The sequence below is a fragment of the Harpia harpyja genome, chromosome 4 (genome assembly GCF_026419915.1).
Source record: "Harpia harpyja isolate bHarHar1 chromosome 4, bHarHar1 primary haplotype, whole genome shotgun sequence".
Taxonomy (NCBI): Eukaryota; Metazoa; Chordata; class Aves; order Accipitriformes; family Accipitridae; genus Harpia; species Harpia harpyja.
Genome location: NC_068943.1, coordinates 32,762,998 through 32,779,469, shown reverse-complemented (window position 1 = coordinate 32,779,469; position 16,472 = coordinate 32,762,998). Strand labels below are relative to the sequence as shown.

At 42.2% G+C, this 16,472-nt stretch overlaps 2 protein-coding genes across 5 annotated transcripts in view; one reads left to right on the top strand and one right to left on the bottom strand.

Moving 5' to 3' along the window:
- The window catches only part of SETDB2 (SET domain bifurcated histone lysine methyltransferase 2), a 29,217-nt gene extending 23,263 nt beyond the window's left edge, over positions 1-5,954 (bottom strand). Inside the window, exons 1-7 of one of the 3 annotated variants that reach the window (XM_052786146.1) lie at positions 5,839-5,954; positions 5,351-5,478; positions 5,216-5,249; positions 4,825-5,114; positions 3,975-4,034; positions 1,476-1,598; positions 11-76 (exon numbers count right to left, since the gene is read on the bottom strand). In XM_052786146.1, the coding sequence (XP_052642106.1) occupies positions 11-76; positions 1,476-1,598; positions 3,975-4,034; positions 4,825-5,114; positions 5,216-5,249; positions 5,351-5,478; positions 5,839-5,939 (802 nt within the window). In that variant the 5' untranslated portion in view covers positions 5,940-5,954. Of the gene's footprint in view, positions 1-10; positions 77-1,475; positions 1,599-3,974; positions 4,035-4,824; positions 5,115-5,215; positions 5,250-5,350; positions 5,492-5,838 lie in introns of those variants that run through there. The other 2 variants (XM_052786148.1, XM_052786149.1) reach the window with 2 other exon arrangements.
- Positions 5,955-8,917: 2,963 nt separating this feature from the next.
- The window catches only part of CAB39L (calcium binding protein 39 like), a 64,473-nt gene continuing 56,918 nt past the window's right edge, over positions 8,918-16,472 (top strand). The window contains exon 1 of one of the 2 annotated variants that reach the window (XM_052786157.1): positions 8,918-9,055. The gene's annotated coding sequence lies outside the window, so the exon portion shown is untranslated. The remainder of the gene's footprint in view (positions 9,056-16,472) is intronic. The other variant, XM_052786155.1, reaches the window with a different exon arrangement.

Here is a 16,472-nt window from a genome sequence, read left to right as displayed (position 1 = left end):
CTGCACATACCATTTGTCAAGGTTAAGAGATCACCTAGATTAGCTTCATTCACCAGTGCCCAAGCCTGCCAGCATTCTATGCAAAAACCAAAACAAAACAGATACGAAGTGTAATTTAAGTAATGATAACAGGGACAATGATAACAGGGAAAACAAGGTGTAAGTCCTCCAGAGACACTTGTTTCTTCACTATGCTAATCTAGAGCACTGCAAGACTGATACTATTAGAAACCTTTTGCACCACAGTCCTTAACAGACACATCTATGAATTACAATAAAATTACAGCTCGTATTAGTAGTTGTGAATCAGCACCAAACATCCTCTGGCTTTTGGAAAGCTGCTAGAATGTTTCCAAACACACACAAACCAGTAGCCTCTAGTGGCAGTAATATACATAAACACAATTTAGTGTAAGTTTCTCTCTTTACTTTGTCATCAGACTAGTCATCTTCTGGCTAAGAAGGGCTGGACCAAATTAATGCTACTCCTAAACTGGTGGAAATGGCCTTCAGATAGTGAGAACACAAAGAAGAAACCAGTTCTGTCTCAACCTCTTACCCCATGCAATAAATATTACAAGGTGGCAGACAACAGTCAGCAAAATCCATCTTAATACTTTAGTTTGAAATCTTTACCGAATGAAGCATAGGAAAATTTGAATTTAACTATGTCACAGATTCATTGTGTCACCTGGAGATTCAAGTTCAACTTTTATCTAGGTACTGCTGTAATATTGTGTCATAAAAATCAAGATGTGGGAGCTTAAGTACACAAAAAATTGCGCTACCAATTTAGAGCAAGCAGTCCAATGCAGACTGTGTGGCTATACCAGTTTAAAAGCATCTTACACTACTGTACATTTTCTTGCATAAAAAAAGCAGTAAGATCCACAGATTACATTTACGTGGGCAACTTAATAAAAAAAAGTAATTTTTCTGAATTAAATACACCAGTAAAAAGAAAACTGTGTACTGCTCTAAGCTTATCAGACTTCCGATTTTGATGTAAAGGAAACTTATTTCCATGAAAACCAGGAACAATCTTAAAGGCATTGCTGTCACATTTTTCTACTAACGTTTCAAGTTATAATGGTGTCTCCAACATGAAATAATACTTATGTAATTATAATCCCACCCCAACACCATTCAGTTCACTGAGATCACCTTGAAAGGCTAAAACTTCTGATGATGAACAGAACACAAGGCACTGCAGATATTTCATTACTTCTCAAGAAGAAACACTTCAGTTCCATGTGGTTAAGAGCCACGCATTGTTTGAAAAAGTATACAGGCAAAATGAGAAAATGGCAAAATGCACCTGAAATGATTAGTCTGTTTTTTAAAAAGCAGATGCATTTTTTAAAGTGCTTAAAAACGCCAACTCCTAAGTAATTCAAATTCAGAGATATCTGAATTGTGGCAGATATCACACAGCTCCCCTGCAGTACAGCTTAACTGTTACAAGGATTTCAAACCTTGGTTTGTGGCAGTTCCATTCTTGATCTTTTGCTTTAGCAACAGCAGCACATTTTGCACCTGCTCAAATATGACGTCTACTCTTCTACCTCCCAGTTGTGTCCAAAACGTCTTCAAATCACCTGAAATGCAGATTTCTGTTTACAAGTCTGTACAGCTCCCAAGAAGTCTAAAACCACAAGTAGCTCCTAGTGGGCTTTTCAAAGGCTCCCACTCATTTCATTGGGAGGCACTTCTGAAAAACCAGCCAGGACAGCTATCTTCTTTTGTAGGCTTAAACCTTCAGAAGTCTATTCATAAATTTAATCATGAAAGCTAAACAGAAGTCAAGTGACAAACTGGAGTGGCTTCTGATGGTCCACAATGCTCCTTCAAGTAATTTTTCAAGCATGTCTACAAAGGGTGCTGTGGGAGCCTATCTTCAAACACCAGCAAACTAGTCCCACTAAAAATTAATCACCATTGAAACTCATAGAAGGGACACGAGAGAATTTTCAACTGAATGAACTGAACATATTACTAAACAAAAGGCATTTGGAAATTTTTTTACAGCTGTAACGTCCCTTAGCTACACAAGCTGATTATCCTGTCCTATCAATATTTTTTGTATGTTTTCTGGGGAAAAAAGGTTCAAAATATTTTCAGATAAAAGCAGTTTGATAAATTTTGTTCACCAAGTGATATCAGTTGCAATAATTAATACACCCCTTACAATGTGCCTCCTTCTGCCACTAGAAATATTTATAAAGAACATTTTGTTTAAAGAAATGCTTTTTAAGCTACTGGTTCAGAACCTCTTCTCTTCCAAGTGTATGTACCTTTGAGGTAGCAAGCCCACTCATGGAAGCTTTTGTTAAAACATTAGCGGTGCATCTTTGGCAAGGACTCTGAAAAGGGAATATGGTTCAGTGTGCCAACAGACAATGCCAGAAAAGAGAACAGGCTCGCTCTCTCATGGTTAACGTTTCTCCTTTTCAATAATCAAGCACAAAAGAACAAGTAAATCTGTTTTCTTACTCCATTTCTAGAGGTAGAGTCCACTGTCACCGTACTAGGTTTACATTCCACTTTCAGACAGCTAATCTTGGCTGGCAAATGTGCTAGGGTGACACCTCCCCAGCAGTCATGAAATACTGCATTCTTGTAAGGCTAGTAAAAGAGCATTTCCAAAGTCATTCCAGAGAATGACTTCTGTTGCCCAAGACACCAGAAGCGAAGTAATGCTATGGCAGTACAGATTCTATGGTTACTCTCAAAAGCATCATGACAACAGTGAAGAAAGTAACAATCTTTTGTCACAACAACCGCAGCTGCTTATGTCACCAGCAGCTACAAGCATAATATTTAATATCAACAGGCAATGTTGAAAGTACTTTATCTTGTAAAACAACTGATTTGGCACTAACTCTCAACATAATTTCATGAACTTTTATATTCACAGAAATTAAAAAAAAAAAATGTGGAAAGGTCAAAGACCCATTACAAAAAATGCCCACAACACTTTTTGGAAACCTACACTACTGCTCCAGGAGACAACATCTGCCCTGTGCCATTCCCATCCTTTTGCTGTGCATGACAGCATCACAAATTTAAAATACTGAGAAATAAGTATATTTAATGTGTGTTTAAAAATATACATTCAAAATTCCTAGTAAGAAGTTCCACCACTGCAGATTAAAACTGCTGTCCTTATTTCTTACTTGTTTTCAGATATTTCAATACATTTACTAAGACTGGATAGCACTGGTAGATAGATTACTTCAGAGGATGGGTGACAGAACACAGTTTTTCATTTCTGGATCATCAGTTATAACCTTGCGTAGGCCAAAAGGAAATAAAACATACACTATTATGTGTAGTGCTCAAACCACTCACTCACCTTGGAAATGCTTCCCCACTTCTCATGCTGGAGTGCCCTGAAACTCTAGCAGCAAAACCTCGGTTTTGCATGGAGAAGCAAAGATTGCATATGAAATTTATAGTATAATTTTCATTTAAAAAAAGACAGATTTCCACATCACTAATCTATCCAGTGTTAATGCTGCTCTTGTCAACCCCAGCCAGGAGGACAGGGAGTGAACAGACACAGGATGCATCTACCTTGCCAGCATTCAAAAGGATCTCACCAGCTGATGACTCAGGGTGTGGACTGGCATCTGGTACCAACAGTTCTAAACCTGGCTGAGGCCATTACCTCTGGAGGGATGTTCTTTTCCCTCTATAGGATCCCTGTGGCCATATCTCTCTTTTTTCAGCATTGTGCAGGGGAATGATGCTAGAGCAAGAAACAAGCAGCCAAGGCCACGGCTACTTATGCCAGCTACCGGAAAAAATACTTGGGTGCATGTTTCCTGTAAAGGAGCTGTAGTGCTGCTGACTAACATCTTATACATACACCATAAAAGGCAAAACTACTGTCTTCCGGTTACCATTTTCACAAAGTGGTGCCAAATATATACTACCTTCTCCTTCCCCTCCATAAATCCAAATTACACTACCTTCAGTCCTCTCCTCCCTGGAACTGGTAAGGTTCTCCACTTCAAAGCAGTCACATAGCACTGCAAGAGGTGCAGAATGGACAAGTAAGAGATCAGATGAGAAATTAAAATGGTTTTAGCTACTTAGATTTTCAAAATTTATACAAGTAAATCCTACAGCAGGTGTCAGTGGGAGCACTGTGTGAGAAAGCGTTGTGGTGAAATAGGTCACCCCACTTTCAAAGAGTCATCCCACGTCTTGTCAAGACCTAGCTGAAGAACACTCACATGAAACAAGCTGTGTGAGGAAATTTTTTTTACATAGGTCATTTCTTATTATCCCTCAAGCATGAAGCTGTCATGAGATGACCCATACTTTCCAGCATATTCAGCTGAGCCTACATAACCCCCACTTTCTATTAGCTCACATTTCTCTCTCTTTTTTTTTAATTAATGCTGTCAATACAGCACTACTGCAACTAAACTAATTTGTTTAGGAAAAAAATGAAGCCTTTTTTAGGTAAAAAAATTACTGAATATGTTTCTCAACAGATGCAAGATAAAGCAAAATATCTTTACTGTAGTAACACCAAGGAGAAGTAAGGCAGCATTCTTTGACCACACTGAAGATATCAAATTTCTGACTGTCACCACAAGTGACACAGAGAACATAAAACGTGCCTTACTTGTAAGTTAGCTACTTAATCTTTTCTGTGCTATAACTGAAAAAAGATTTCCATTCATTCTGGCACAGAAATTTCAGTTGGTTGACTGGGAAAAGAGGTTAAGTGAAGACTGTTGATTCCTAAAAAAGTTTCTCACAAGATCTGCCTCATGACTGCTCAGAACATTATTTTTTTTTTAGGCTTACTTTTTTTCTCTTCCATCTTCTGGGGCAGCTGCATGGAGGGCTGTTTTACGCTCGTTGGGGGCCAGCGCCGAGCCCAGCTGAGGTAGGAGAGTGGTGTGTTGATCTTGCTGTCCTCCGACACCACTGCAGGGTCAGCTTGAGGGGCCTGCGGACGGGAGCCGGGCTGCCTGTCAGGCTGGGAGCTCTGCGCCAGCGCTTGCCAACGGCTGACATGGGGCGAACCTGTGGTGGGGGCAAGCCTGCTGCGGGGGAGAACCTCTCGTGGGGGCAAAGCTGTGGCAGGGGAGAAACTCTTGTGGGGGCAAACCTGTGGTGGGGGAGAACCTCTTGCGGGGGCAAACCTGTGGTGGGGGAGAACCTCTCATGGGGCAAAGCTATGGCAGGGGAGAACCTCTTGTGGGGGCAAAGCTGTGGCAGGGGAGAACCTCTTGTGGGGGCAAAGCTGCGGCGGGGGAGAACCTCTTGTGGAGGCAAAGCTGTGGCGGGGGAGAACCTCTCGTGGGGCAAAGCTGTGGCAGGGGAGAACCTCTCGTGGGGGTGAGCCTGTGGCGGGGCGAGCCTCTGGTCAGGGGCCACGCTGGGCCGGCCGTGGGACGCTCATGCACCACTGGGGGCCTCGCCTCAGCACCTTCCACCCTCCTCTGGCCAACGTCTCTGGGGATCAAGAAGAGAAAAGGATTAAAGAGGACAGGCTGCCGCGCTGAGGCGCGAGGGTCACGCCGACCCCCCCTACTCCTTCAGGCACGCGTTCCCCAAGGTGTGGGGAGGTCGGGCCGATTTCCCCCCCCCCCCCCCCCCGCCGGGTGACAGCTCCCACACGGCTCCGCCCGATGCACCCGGCGTTATTAACCGCCGCGGCGCTCGCAAGGGCAGGGCCCCCCCCGCCCCATCCGAGACTTTGCTGAGAGACGGCGCGGTCCCGGCGGAACCACGGGCCAGGCCCCGGCGGGCCAGCCGCTCTCCTCCTCCTCCTCGTTCGCCACCACCCCCAGGCCTGTCCCCGCTTAACGGTACCTACGGGCGGCGCTGGGCCGGGCCGGGCCGGGCCGGGCCGCGCTCCGCCGCCGGGAGCGCGCACTGCAGCGGCGCTGCCGGCCGCTAGGGAGCGCCGCCATAACAGGGAGGCTTCACCGCCCCGCCCACTACCAGCCAAGCCGTCCCCCCCCCCCACCGCCGCCTCCACGGCGGGCACTGCGCCTGCGCACTAAGCGCCACACCGCCCCTCCCTCCGCCGGGCGGGGGGCGAGGACGCATGCGCAGAGTCCATGGCACCTCCCCCTCTCCTGCGGCGCAGGGTGGGGCAGGCGAGGCTTTGATGATTAGACGCCGAACTTTCCGGGTTAGGGCTTTGCGCCGCGCTAGTACGCATGCGCAAGGCGCGGCTGGCCGCGGGAGCGAATGGCTGTGCGCAGGAGGTGGGCCACCGACGTAAGGACGCGCGCCTTTCTTTGTTGCTATTGGCTGCGGCGGGGGGGAGGGGAGCTGGTGCGGGCGGCGCTGGCCAATGGGGCGGTGATGGAAGGGGGCGGGGGGGGAGGCTCGTGTGGCCGCGGAGGCGGGGGGCGAGCCGAGAGACAGGAGGTGCGTCCGCCATTTTGGGGGCGGGGCGAACGGGAGGGGCGGGGCGTCCCCGCGGTGGGGGCGGGGCCGTGCCGTAACCCCCGGGTGGCGAGGTGGGTTGGGCGCTGTGGGAGCGCTGCCATCTTGGCACAGCAGTGCCCTGAGGAGGAGGGCGAGGGGGAAAGGGCCGGCTCAGGCAGCTGATCTGCTTGAGTGAGGCTGCAGGCATGGCCCCGGCCTCTGTTTTGGGCTTGAGGTGCTGGGGGGACGTGGTGCCTCTCTCAGCATGTGGGGTGGGGTAGCCAGCTGTGTCCCACCGACCCTTCCCCACCTGTGGGGCTTTCCACAGGTGTCATGGAGTCTGGGCAGTCTCTAGGCCCCTGTGGGAAGTTGTCTTGGCCAAAGGGGTCCTGGCTGCTGGCTGAGCTCGGTGGGGCTGCAGGCACATGGGTGGGGAGTAGGGGAGAATAAAAGCAAGTTAGCTGAGGGGTGTTTGGGCCTTTGATTCCAGTCCACCAAATTAAAATAATACTTGGTGAGTGAATGAGTTGTTTAACTTCACTGCTGGCTCCTGCCATTTATCATTGCTGGTTCCAGCTGTACCCTATGAAGTGCTAAGTTAATACTGCCTTTTTGATTCAAAGTGTGAAAAGAAGTTTACATTGTCCTTAAAATTTTCAGCGGCATTACTTTATGAGTGTTTGTGTTGTGGCTATGTGAAGGGATTTTTCAGAGAGGCAAAAATTAACCTGCTCTTAAAAGGTGGGTAAAGTGGTTTGTCAGCACTTTCTTGTCACTTCTTTTTTTTGCCACCACTTTAAACTGTAGAGGTAAACACAACATGCTCAAATAATTGTCAAAGCATTTCCAATCTTGTGGATATTATTAAAAGTATTTCTTTAGGGTTTTTTTTTTGGGGGGGGGGTAGAAATTTAATTTTCTGCGGGGGAATGCTATGTTGACGTGACTTGGGGCTCTGGTTGGACCCAGGATCCTCCAGAAGATTTTGATGTTATCTGCTTTATACTTTTATAAAACCTTTTAAATGTTTGCACGGGCATGCCTACATCTGTGCCTGTGTTTGAAGTTTGCTGATTAGCCCATGAGTACTGCCTAACTCTACAGAGAGAAATGAGACAACTAACAATAATATCGTTGGGAACAGGGTGGCTCAGCATTACTAATGTGCTGACAAATCTCCCAATAAAAATAGTAGTTTATGTTTTATAAAGAGAGATTTCTCTCCTGTAATTGTTTATTTTAAAATTAAGTACAAGCATTTCTTGCTTTTGGAACACACTGCATTATGAGGTGATGGCTGCAGATTAAGTAATTTCATTTTACTGGATTTTTGATATATGTGCACGTGCAAGTGAATACTGAGTGTTATGAAACACTTGTGGCATTATAAATTGTATGTGAGGAATATATCAAATACAGAGAAGATGGAGCCCAGCATCATTATGATTGTATTAATTGGAAGTTATTTTAAAAGGTGGTTTCCTCATAAAGTTTTCCTTCCTTAAATGCCTGCTAAATGGCCTTCTGTGTTTGCCTGCGTGCTTTGAAACTATGTGGTAAGCATTAATCAGCAATATGGAGATGATACAGCAATCTCATAAACAATGAGTGTTGTTAAATGATTATATTTATGGCTGGATAACAGGGCTGTATATGTCTGCTTGCCTGATATGATTAGGGTGATGGTTTGATTGGGGTTTTGTGATGATAAAGTTGCCATATGCTTCATGGTCATGAGCAGCAAATGAGCTCGAGCCTATTCCCAGCAATGATTCATTGAAATGTAAGTGTTAGGAATCTGACCACAATGTCGGTTTTACTTGGAAGCAGTCGATGGCGTTATCCTGCAGCAACTGAGGAAAGAGGCCCCTTTGCCTTGAGCAAGCTGCTAGAGGTTATTCCATCTGCCATAGCGGGGTCTTTTGCCTGGTGCTTGTCAGTGAATGTGCACCGCTGCGGTCCGTGGTGGTCACTCACGGTGTGGCCTAGCTCCAGAAAAGAGAGCAGGGAAGTGCTGAGGCTGTCTTTGGAGGCTAATGCAAACAATCTACTAAAATAAAATTTAGGACGGATTGAAATCAGACTTTTGCACTCACGCATATAAAAATGTGCTTTATGTCAGTGTGATTGGAAGTGCAGTTTTCTGTATTTTAGCAAGTGAATGCAGAGGACATGTAGTGAAGAGGTAATGCTGGCGTAATCTGTGTTATTCCCTGTAAAGTGTTAGTAGCACTCAAAAGCTTTTATTAGCAACTGGGAGTGATTGAAGAAGCTAGAAGCACATGACTATGCCTCTCAGACAAAAGAGAAATTAGTAATATATTTTGCTTGTTATTTGAAGCAAAAGGAACGGGAAATAAGTCTTTCCTAAAACAAATTTAATTACAATGAGGAGGCAGTTTTGAAACATACCTAAGTTTCCTTGGTTTTGCTTTTATCTAGAGCTGTAAGATAGGCTTTCTGCAACACAGTGGCAAATTCTGCCAGTGAGCCAGTAAGCTCAGTTCTTCCCAAACTTGTTAGGTGGCAGAAGCTCACAAGCGATGCTGATCTGACATGCTGGTAACCTGCCTGCAGCACTCCTCTAGCAGTGATATAAGCTTCTTGGGACTCTGCAGTCTAGACCTGGACTGACTAACTGCACCTAGAGGTGAGGACAGCCTGTTCCACATGCTTACGCATTTGCTAGCACCTTTGTTAGGGTGACTGTGAAAGGGCTGACTGTCCTGGTGAATGGTGCTGTTGACTGTGTTGCTGAATTATGCTTTTGTGCTACATAATTCTGGTCAGATTTAGAGACTTCAGATGAACGATTGCATAGACAGGCAGACCGCAAATGGCTCCTTTGAGTGGGAGGAGATGAAGCTGGTCCAAAAGGAACTATCTCATCCAGTTCTTTTCTCCAGGGAGGTTTTTATCATCTTGAATGCTGTGGGGATTTGGGTGTTTCCTCATATGGCCAGATAGGCTTGGGTGGGGTACGGAGACACCAGTCAGGCTCCAGAAAATAACAAAGCAGTCAAAGCCATAGACTTTGGAAAGTCATGGGCATTCGGAAAATGCTTTATAATTCTAATTTAGTTTTTTGTCCTTTTCTGACAGGATTGGCTCTTGGTTTTATTGACTCTTTTCTTCTTAAAGTTATCTTCATATCAATTGAGTACTTTTACCAGCTCCTTCTCTGTCACATCCTCCCTGTTATCCTTCTTGGTGATTTAACTTGCTCCCTTATAGATAAGTGTTCACACCTCATAATGTTCTCTTTTACTACATTGATTAAGTTAAGTATGGTTTATATGTAGTCTGAGTAACGTAACAGATCAGAGAACAGGCAATTTTATACAGATCATAGATCATTGCTTCTTTAAAAAATGTGTTCAATGAAGCATCCTTTGGTTTATCTTAGAAGTTTTGCTGTAACACATCATTATTTATGAAGACACAGACTAATACTCCCTGTAGGTACGTTGCTTACTAATTGGACTTATCACAGACTATTTACAGGCCCTCAGTATGTTTTGTTACTCTGTTTTGTAATTCTGTTGCTATTGTAGGTATGTTAGGTTTTAATTAGGTTATTTGGATATTATTTTTTTCCAGCTATTAAAGAAAGGGGAGATTTGGGATCTCTGAGAAGCCTGTAAAATGATTTTGTTCTACCTGTGATGTAAGCACGTTTGGCAACTAAAAGTCAAACAAATTGTTTATTTGAGAAGATGAGCTTCTAAAATCATATACTGTTATGGTCCTAAGGGAATCTTAAAACACAGGCAGAGACTGGCTATGAAAAGGAAAGGAAAAATTTGTGTCACTGTTTAAACAATAGCCCTCTTTCATGTGGAGGACCTAGATGTCTGTTAATTACCAACTGGCTTGAGGGTTTTGGAGTCTGGCCCAATATGCTGAAATTCTTAACCATCCACTAGCTGGCATATTCTTCAAGGTCTGCGTTTGGAGACTGGTAATGTAGTGGATTTCTTCTTTATAGACTGTTTATGTAGTAGAAATGTTTTCAGTTTTAGCTGTATTTGTCTTACAGTCTCAGTACTCATTGCCAACATGGATTCCAGATGGTTACATGAACACAGAAAGCAAGGACTGGTTTAAATGTTAGATAATGTTGGACCAAGTTGAGCAGCATGCATCATCTTTGCTGTGCCACGGCCCCACCACAATACACTGATCAAGACCTAAAACTGTGTCCTCTAATTTTGGGTGACTTGGACGAATTAACAAGATCTGAAAGCCTGTAATTACAGTTGCATTTGAAAGGGCCTGAGATCTCAGGCAGTAGATGTATATGATGAAAGGAACCCAAAATAAATGGATGCCTAAAAACCTTTTTATCTTCATATCTGCATGTGAACATAACTATGTATTTATCTGAAATAAATTTTCACTGGTATTTTCTGAAGTAAAGCTAGTGGTTGTAAAGTATTCTGACCCTTTTGATGGGCTTTTTTTGTGGGTTTGCATACAGATTGAAGTATGTGCACAAAGTATTTTCATTAAACGAGGATGTAGCAGTCAAAAATTTCAAAGCAATCTTCAAGATTTAGTGAACTTGCGGTGTTCCCACTCTTAAGAGATGTTCTGTAGGGTGCTCCACAACTTCTTTTTGATTTGCCTTTTATTTTTTAAATCAAAGTGTGGAGGAAGCTGTCCTTGTGATGCCAGCTGATGTAAGGTTGATCGGTTAGTGCTGGTCTTGGTAGCAGCTGCACAGAGGCAAGGGAGTGAGTGCCTGGCATAGAACTGGACCTGACTGAATAAAAGCCATGAAAAGGAGGCATGCGGCAAAAACTTGAAGTCATTATTGTGTGTAGATGGAATATCTGCTTTCAAATAAAACTGAAACCTGTAAGGTTTCAAATATACCAAAAGGAATTTGATTACAACCATAGAAAACAGAGTAAATGTATGTTGCGGTGTAGAGGCTCAACAGTAGGGCTCATAAAAGAATATTCTGGACTAAATAGTCCTTAGTCACAGCCTCCCGTGGGAAAACTAATTTAGCTGAAGAAAAACCTTTTTTTTTTTTTTTTTTTTTGTTGATTGTTTTTCCTGATGCAGTTCACTGTGCTGAATCAGCTGGTTTTGCCTAACTTTGTAGAGGTGTGGAAACTGGCAGTAAGGTGTAGAGAATATGAGGAGCAAGGATGGGAAGCAGTATTGTCCCATTAATATTCATTGCGATTGGTTTTGTTGATAAGCCTTATGAAGTGTCAGGGAAGCCGCAGTCCCCTGAACACTAAATTGGCACTGGCAAAGAAAGAAACAGTTCTGTTCTCCCTGTGCTTCTCAGCCCTCCCCTGTTCATTTGTGTCATTGCTCAGGGAACTGGTTGGGTTTTAAAAAAAAAAGTTACTTATTTGGCTCAGCTAATTTTATCTGAATAACTTTCCCCATCTAATTTGCTGTGCAACCAGTTGGTATTTCTGCTTCTCTCAGGGAACTGGGGGTGGCCTAGGGGCAAAATGAGCATCTGGAGATAGATGGGTTGCTTTCTAATTTTATTGTCGGTGTCATTTATCCCAGTTTAAAGTGTTTGTGCAACTTCTTTCTTAGTACAGGCAAAGTACTGGTATGGGCAGGACACTTAGCGTATCCAGGTTATTGTGGATGGTATTTATCGCATAGCAGAGCTGTCCTAAGCCTGGATCTCTCTGCATTCTCAGTTGCGCTAGACCAAAAAGCCCTCCCACTTTCTACAGACAGTGGAGATGAATGGATTTCTTTTGGGGGTGACTGAATTTAAGTTTGTTGTTATTTTTTTTGTAAAATTCTTGAATGACTGGAACCAAAGAAGCTATGTTGAAAATGTGTGAGGCATCCTTTCAGCAGTGTGAACTGTAGGCCCAAACCTTTGCAACCCTTTTTCATAAGAACTGTTACTCAAGTGACTCTAATGTATGAATTTGGCCCTCCTTTCACCTAAGTGGATACCTATGCTATTTGTTACAAAGTAATACCAAAGCAATTTAGATTGCATGCAGACTGGCATTTAAAAAAAAAAAAAAAGCTTTACTAAGATTGAGTGCTGCTAGAAATAGATTTTATGTGTATCTGCCAAAAAAAAAAAAGTAGTCCACCAAATACTGCTGGTTAGCTTAGTTTAGTGTGCAGATATGGTTTCTGTCAAGTTTGTGATGAACCAGTTATGCGAGTTGTGGTTTGGTAGCATGTTTTAAGTGAAGGATTATTTTTAAGATTAATTGAGTCTGTTAACGAATTCATAGCAAGGTGCTACGACCCTTGCATTAGTGTGTGGTTGCAGCCAGGGTATAGGAATGAGTAAGAAGGGACAGAACCTTTGGTTTTGGTTTTTGTGGGTTTTTTTGTTGTTGTTTTTTAACCATTTTTGCCACTACATATTGTAGAAATATTTTAAAATTGCATCCCCCATCCTCCAAAAAAAGGGTTCACGGGTGGATGGATTTTTTTTCCTTTCTTTTGTTCTTTTAGTATTGTAGCTCAGATTGTCCATTTTAGAAATGACTGATAAAGGTAGTTCCAAAAATTTCACACAAGTTACATTTATTAAGTCCCTCCACAGTTCCTCTCACTTCTCCAAAAGCTGCATTTTTAGGGGAAGTAAGAGAGGTTTGTTTTTTTCCAGCTGTTAAATTTCCAGGGTGCCTGACAGGCTGATCTGTCTCTGCAGTTGTGCCATTCCTAGAACTGATGCAAGGGGGGGTAATGACAGTAAGGGCTAGTCTTCCCTTTTTGGAAGCAATGTAATCTTAGAGCAACTTAATTGTGAAACAACATCTTTAAATTATTTTACAGCATGAGTTTACTGAGATATCAGAAGGTTTTTTTTAACGTTTGTGCCTTGAATTTCCTGTTGCAAGAGACAATAATTAAGATGGAATAAAGTACTGCTGCATAGCCAGACTTTGAAATGTGGGGACAGTTGAGTGACAACTATTGGATCTTTGTTAAAGACCCGATGTCAATCTAGCACAAAGGCACTTGTACAAATTTATATGTACAAATTTATTGTAGCAAAAAATACAGTTCACTTGCTCTTAAGTGTGGGAAGGAAGTTGTGTGGGGCTTTTAAAGTAAGGGCACTGGAGCTTACTGAATATGAAGAGACTAAAATTATGTGGAAAACAAGTTCACTTCCAGCACCTGTAGTGTTCTGAGCAACATGTAACATTCAGGTCTGTTACACTTTTTTTCATATGTAGGCAGGGAGGCATGGCTGTATCGACTTTCCCTCCTCAAGTGTACCTTAATTGTGCGCTCTCTGCAGTTCATCGGCAGTCAGGCAGCTGTCTCACTTCTGCAAATAAGCAAAAGGCTACCAGCTCATGAGTTCATGGTGGTCATTCACTACCTATTGCTTTTGAATACAGGAGGAGCTGTCTGCAATATATGATTTATTTGTTGTTAGAAATAAGGCACTAAATTGAACTTTACAGGGTGAGGGCAGGATTGCACAGTGGTTGTAGTCCTCTGTTAAGGCAAATATTGTATATATCACATAATCACTGGGAAAAGTCTGTGGTTTTGGGGGGTGGGGGGTGTGATCATTTTTGTTTGGTTTGTTTTTGGTTGGTTGGTTGGGTTTTTTTTGACAAATTGGTTTAAGCAAATGAGCTAAGTAAGGCTGAACCTTCTAAATGCAAGCTTATTGCATAGAAATTGTGTTGACCTTTGGTCCTACTCCTCATCTGCAGTCCAGTAATAAAAATTGTCTTTTACATTACAATCTGTGTTTAGGTCTGTAACTGCCTATGATGTCTGTACTGCTCCATTCCAAGCATCGCATGCAGCCTTGGGCAAAATACAAAAATAACAAGACAAAGTGGTTTTGGTTAAAGGCAGTTTGAATGAAGACAGGTTTGAATGAACTCTGAGGTCAAATTGGCTTGGTAGTCTTTAGGTTGTTTGGAAAAGGTTTTTCCGTTCAAAAAACCAATATTAATGTAAAGTGATACATGCCCTTACAATTCATCTGTGTTCCACCCTTTTATCAGGGAAAGGAAGGTGTTGCCAGAGGATTTCCTGAGATATCCTTGTGCTATTCCAGTTTCTTGGGCAGCAGTTAAATGCTAAGAAAACATGCACAGAGATGTTACCCATTGTTTTTCCTCTCTCACTGAACTCTCTCCACCCTGTAAACTGAGTATCTCCTCATCACGGTTCATAAGGTCTCATCGCAGTTCATAAGGTCATGGGAGAAGATGGCTGCAAAACTATGTGACATTCCCATTTTTGAGGGTAAAAACCATGAGGGACTAAGCAAATCTTCTGTTCTGCATGATGTGATGTGCTGTTACATCACTACTATGCTTCTAACATTGCTTATAAGAGTGTCTCTCAAATTTGGGGGGGGGGGGCGGTGGGGCAGAATGCAAGAACACATGGCTATCTAGAACGTGCAGTGTCAAATATGAAAAGATAGTTTAAGCAAAGGAAGACTCCCATCTTGATTTAGAAGTGATTCAAGGGCAGCAGCCAATACATAGGAATAAGTATAAGTAATTTTTTACAAAGATGATTAAAGAAAACTCTCCAGATTTTCTTTATGATCTAGGGCTAATGAGGAGAAGTTCTAAAAATACCAGGAGCAAAAAGAACAGTGACATATGTCTGATGGCTGCGCTAAAGTTGTCAACAACAGCGCTGAAAAGACAGAACTGTTATGTACATCTGTAGTGACAATGAAGCTGAATATTACAAATGATCATATAGCTATGAACAAATCCATCATATTACAGCAGTAAATAAAGACTGAAAGAACACTTCTGAAAATTTGTGCTACAAATTTGTGGAGTCCAAGGAATTTTTTTTTTTAAATGGCTAATGTAAAACTGTCCAAAATTTTAAGGGTTGTCATGTAGCAAATGCTATTCAAGATGATTAATAGAAAACAGGTATTATAAAATGTCTAGTATATCAGTTAGATTAAGGATTTGATCTAGTCTGTCTAAAACTGACTCCTGTAAATGTTACACTCAATGAAGAATCATTGAATTAAGATATAATTTTGTGATGTTCAGTCGTTGGATGTTTGTTTGCAAAAAAACCCAACCCCAAATGAACACACAGTTGGAAGAAAATGCAAAATCCTCCTGAGAGTTTTATCTAGGCCATGTAAAGTAGAAAAATTACAAATGATGGCATAGCCTCATGTATTTGATTGAATTAAAGAGCACATTAGTTGACTCTTTGGAAGGATGGACTCAAAACTTTGGGAAGTTAATCACCAGGAAAAAAGACTGGATGCACCTTAAGGATGAGGAGCAGTGGCCAAAAAACCGGTACTGCAAGATATCGAGACTCATGGGCAACAGGCAGCATACAAGACACTCCCTGTAGATAAGCGGCAGCCAAGAGCTGATAGTAGTTGAATGTATTGAACACAGAATGGGAGATTTCCTTTCCAATATTATTGACCTCACTTCTGGAATATAATCGGGTTTGATGGATTCACTTCAAGACATTTTTAAATTGAAGTCAGTACTGGTTGTAGGTGTTGGAAAAACATATCTACACACTTAATGTAGATGGCGGTGAAGAAGTAAATCCTGAGTTTGCTGAAGTGATTTGATCATGTACCTATGCATGAACATAATGGAGAGCCTTCAAAGAGCGTACATTTGCAAATACAGGAGTCAGCAGCAGGAAGCAGAAAGTAAAAAAATATGAATTTGCATAAAAGGAAAAAATATTTGAAGTGGTACCTAGTTAACTATTGCACTAGCTTATTGATGGACTTCATAGATTCTCCAACACTTGAAATTAACATCAAGATCCAAGATCTTTTTAAAAGCTGCTCTTGTTCAAGAAGCTCTTGAGCTATGCCAGACAATAATCCATGCTTTGTGAGAACCAGAGTACATCTTTGCAATCTTTAAATTCCTTTGTTGGGAGTAACAACATTCATTTCTTGTTTTGAGAAGAGGAAAAAATAAGTTTCAAACTTTTTTTTACCAAATAAGGTCTTATTTCCTAACTCTATAGGAAGCATATTGAACCTGTCTTCAGTTTTGAAAGAAAAGCCAGTTCTGTGTAAATTGTCACAGATTCTTGTTACTTTTAAACTTCCTAAC